Source organism: Procambarus clarkii, chromosome 49 (assembly GCF_040958095.1).
Source record: "Procambarus clarkii isolate CNS0578487 chromosome 49, FALCON_Pclarkii_2.0, whole genome shotgun sequence".
Classification (NCBI taxonomy): Eukaryota; Metazoa; Arthropoda; class Malacostraca; order Decapoda; family Cambaridae; genus Procambarus; species Procambarus clarkii.
This window is the reverse complement of record NC_091198.1, coordinates 17476539-17481077: the sequence shown is the minus strand read 5'-3', so window position 1 is coordinate 17481077 and position 4539 is coordinate 17476539. Positions and strand designations below refer to the sequence as shown.

General features: G+C 56.8%; 1 protein-coding gene across 1 annotated transcript; it reads left to right on the top strand.

Annotated features, from left to right (window-relative positions):
• The first annotated feature begins 2469 nt into the window (after window positions 1-2469).
• LOC123763260 (uncharacterized) lies at window positions 2470-4266 on the top strand. Its single transcript, XM_069303227.1, has one exon. It carries the CDS (start codon window positions 2470-2472, stop codon window positions 4264-4266), a length of 1797 nt encoding a protein of 598 aa, XP_069159328.1.
• The last annotated feature ends 273 nt before the right edge of the window (window positions 4267-4539 follow it).

The window sequence follows — 4539 nt, the reverse complement described above, 5'->3', positions numbered from 1 at the left end:
ACTTGGTTATGTTGCTTGAGATGGCGGTCGTCTCCTCGGACGAGGAGGCCTCCTAGCCGAGGTTCCGGCCAGGAGGTGGCCAAGACAGGCAGGAACTATACCCACCATCCTCGGCGCCGGTGAGAAACAATGGGCAGAGTTTCTTTCACCCTATGCCCCTGTTACCTAGCAGTAAAATAGGTACCTGGGAGTTAGTCAGCTGTCACGGGCTGCTTCCTGGGGGTGGAGGCCTGGTCGAGGACCGGGCCGCGGGGACACTAAAAAGCCCCGAAATCATCTCAAGATCTCAAGATAACTATCATTGCTACACGGAGATATATTACTCTTGATATCCACTCCCTCACTCGTGGCCTTAGTCTCACCCCTGGAACTGTAGGAGTGTCCCCCAGCATACCAGCGTCACGCTCAGCAAAATAGATGACGTGATACGCGAGAAGTTGCGCATTGAACTGTATAAAACGAAGTAGCCACAGCCATTTTTGTGGCCACTTGAAAGTCATTCTGAGGGGAACAATAAGACGCGGGCAGCGGCCTGGCGATTAAGGTCGATATTAAAAGAAGAAGATGAAGCCACCCAAAAGGTGGCACGGGCATGAATAGCCCGTAAGTGGTGGCCCTTTTGAGCCATCACCATTATCAATAGATGATACTGGAGATCTGTGGAGGTGCGACTGCACTCTGCGTGACGGGAGATGTCTCCCGGACCAAATGGTGACCAGATGGTGGATATTAAAAGTGTTGGTGCCTAATATAAGGCGTCCGGGGAGGCCGGCGGGGCGGGAGTAATGCCACTCTCGCCTCCTCCAAGTCCTCAGTAACATCCGTGATGCATCACTCAGCGGCGGTAGAAGATGTAACGATGTGTTGAGAATATGTCTCAGTATCCTGGCGGAACACACGCAACTCAACCCACTCATGAAAGGTACTGAAAGTGACGACGTTTCGGTCCGTTCTGGATCCTCATGACGGCGTTTCGGTCCGTTCTCGATGCTTATGACGACGTTTCGGTCCGTTCTCGATCCTTATAACGACGTTTCGGTCCGTTCTCGATCCGGTCCGTTCTCGATCCTTATGACGACGTTTCGGTCCGTTCTCGATCCTTATGACGACGTTTCGGTCCGTTCTCGATCCTTATGACGACGTTTCGGTCCGTTCTCGATCCTTATGACGACGTTTCGGTCCGTTCTCGATCCTTATAACGACGTTTCGGTCCGTTCTCGATCCTTATGACGACGTTTTGGTCCGTTCTCGATCCTTATGACGACGTTTCGGTCCGTTCTCGATCCTTATAATGACGTTTCGGTCCGTTCTCGATCCTTATGACGACGTTTCGGTCCGTTCTCGATCCTTGAATTCTGGATAATCTTGAATTATGAAGTTTCGGAGCTTGTAATGTATTTAATAAATGTAAACTAAACCACAGCCACGAATGAAGCGGAAAAGATGTACAGGTTTCGTAAATGTTTTAGGAATCCTGATCCAGGTTAGCGTATCCGGACTCGGTGAGGTATTAAGGTCTTCCTCAGACGCCCCCAAGAGTGTGCAACACTTTGTTGGTGTTGCACAGTGTGAGGACAAGGGCACTCATCCCCCCGCCCCCCCTTACACTGTTTCTCCCTTAACTACATGCCCGTGGCATCATGTCCCCTTCCCCTGACCCCTCCACACCCTGACCCCTCCATATCCTGACCCCTCCACACCCTGACCCCTCCACACCCTGACCCCTCCACACCCTGACCCCCTCCATACCCTGACCCCTCCACGTCCTGACCCCTCCACACCCTGACCCCTCCATACCCTGACCCCTCCACACCCTGACCCCTCCACACCCTGACCCCACCACACCCTGACCCCTCCATACCCTGACCCCTCCATACCCTGACCCCTCCACACCCTGACCCCTCCACGTCCTGACCCCTCCACACCCTGTCCCCTCCATACCCTGACCCCCTCCATACCCTGACCCCACACCCTGACCCCTCCACACCCTGACCCCACACCCTGTCCCCTCCATACCCTGACCCCTCCACACCCTGACCCCTCCACGTCCTGACCCCTCCACACCCTGTCCCCTCCATACCCTGACCCCCTCCATACCCTGACCCCACGCCCAGGCGAGGATCCTGACCCCTCGGATGCCAGTCATGGTAGAGGAAAATTATATAGTCCAGGAACCACAGCCAATTTCTGTGCGCTCCATTACCTTGATGTTGAGGTCATTCCCTCCCTCCCACCCTCCCATGCTAACGGCTCCTCATATACTCATCCCAGACTCCCATGGTTCCCCTGCACACATCCCAGACTCCCATGGTCCCCGTGAACACATTCCAGACTCCCATGGTCCCCGTGAACACATTCCAGACTCCCATGGTCCCCCTAAACACATTCCATGGTCCCCCTGAACACATCCCACGGTCCCCCTGAACACATCCCACTCCCATGGTACCTCTGAACACATCCCAGACTCCCATGGTACCCCCTGAACACATCCCAGACTCCCATGGTACCCATGAACACATCCCAGACTCCCATGGTCCCCCTGAACACATCCCAGATTCCCATGGTCCCCCTGAACACATCCCAGACTCCCATGGTACCCCTGAACACATCCCAGACTCCCATGGTCCCCGTGAACACATTCCAGACTCCCATGGTCCCCCTGAACACATCCCAGACTCCCATGGTCCCCCTGAACACATCCCAGACTCCCATGGTCCCCCTGAACACATCCCAGACTCCCATGGTCCCCCTGAACACATCCCAGACTCCCATGGTCCCCCTGAACGCATCCCAGACTCCCATGGTCCCCCTGAACACATCCCAGACTCCCATGGTCCCCTTGAACACATCCCAGACTCCCATGGCACCCCTGAACACATCCCAGACTCCCATGGTACCCCTGAACACATCCCAGACTCCCATGGTCCCCTTGAACACATCCCAAACTCCCATGGTCCCCCTGAACACATCCCAGACTCCCATGGTCCCCGTGAACACATCCCAGACTCCCATGGTCCCGCTGAACACATCCCAGACTTCCATGGTCCCCGTGAACACATCCCAGACTCCCATGGTCCCCCTGAACACATCCCAGACTCCCATGGTCCCCCTGAACACATCCCAGACTCCCATGGTCCCCCTGAACACATCCCAGAGCCCCATGGTCCCCCTGAACACATCCCAGACTCCCATGGTTCCCCTGTACACATCCCAGACTCCCATGGTCCCCCTGAACACATCCCAGACTCCCATGGTCCCCCTGAACACATCCCAGAGCCCCATGGTCCCCCTGAACACATCCCAGACTCCCATGGTCCCCCTGAACACATCCCAGACTCCCATGGTCCCCCTGAACACATCCCAGACTCCCATGGTCCCCCTGAACACATCCCAGACTCCTATGGTCCCCCTGAACACATCCCAGAGCCCCATGGTCCCCCTGAACACATCCCAGACTCCCATGGTCCCCCTGAACACATCCCAGACTCCCATGGTCCCCCTGAACACATCCCAGACTCCCATGGTCCCCCTGAACACATCCCAGAGCCCCATGGTCCCCCTGAACACATCCCAGACTCCCATGGTCCCCCTGAACACATCCCAGACTCCCATGGTCCCCCTGAACACATCCAAGACTCCCATGGTCCCCCTGAACACATCCCAGACTCCCATGGTCCCGCTGAACACATCCCAGACTCCCATGGTCCCCCTGAACACATCCCAGACTCCCATGGTCCCCCTGAACACATCCCAGACTCCCATGGTCCCCCTGAACACATCCCAGAGCCCCATGGTCCCCCTGAACACATCCCAGACTCCCATGGTCCCCCTGAACACATCCCAGACTCCCATGGTCCCCCTGAACACATCCCAGAGCCCCATGGTCCCCCTGAACACATCCCAGACTCCCATGGTCCCGCTGAACACGTCCGAGACTCCCATGGTCCCCCTGAACACATCCCAGAGCCCCATGGTCCCCCTGAACACATCCCAGAGCCCCATGGTCCTCCTGAACACATCCCAGACTCCCATGGTCCCCCTGAACACATCCCAGACTCCCATGGTCCCCCTGAACACATCCCAGAGCCCCATGGTCCCCCTGAACACATCCCAGACTCCCATGGTCCCGCTGAACACGTCCGAGACTCCCATGGTCCCCCTGAACACATCCCAGAGCCCCATGGTCCCCCTGAACACATCCCAGACTCCCATGGTCCCCCCTGTACACATCCCAGAGTCCTATACAACAGCCTCGTTACGGAGTGAGCAGGACGAAGCTGAACAGTTCGCGTGTAAACAGTTTGGGTCACGTTCCACACGTCAGTGAAACGGAGCACCCAGCATCCAGCTCCCAGCACCCAGGGGAGCAGCACCCAGCTCCCAGCACACAGCCCCAGCACACAGCCCCAGCACACAGCCCCTGCACACAGCACCCAACACCCACCTACCATACATACCTACCAATCAGGAGCCTCTGTCATACTTACCAATCAGGAGCCTCTGTCATACCTACCAATCAGGATTCTCCCGTAATAGCAC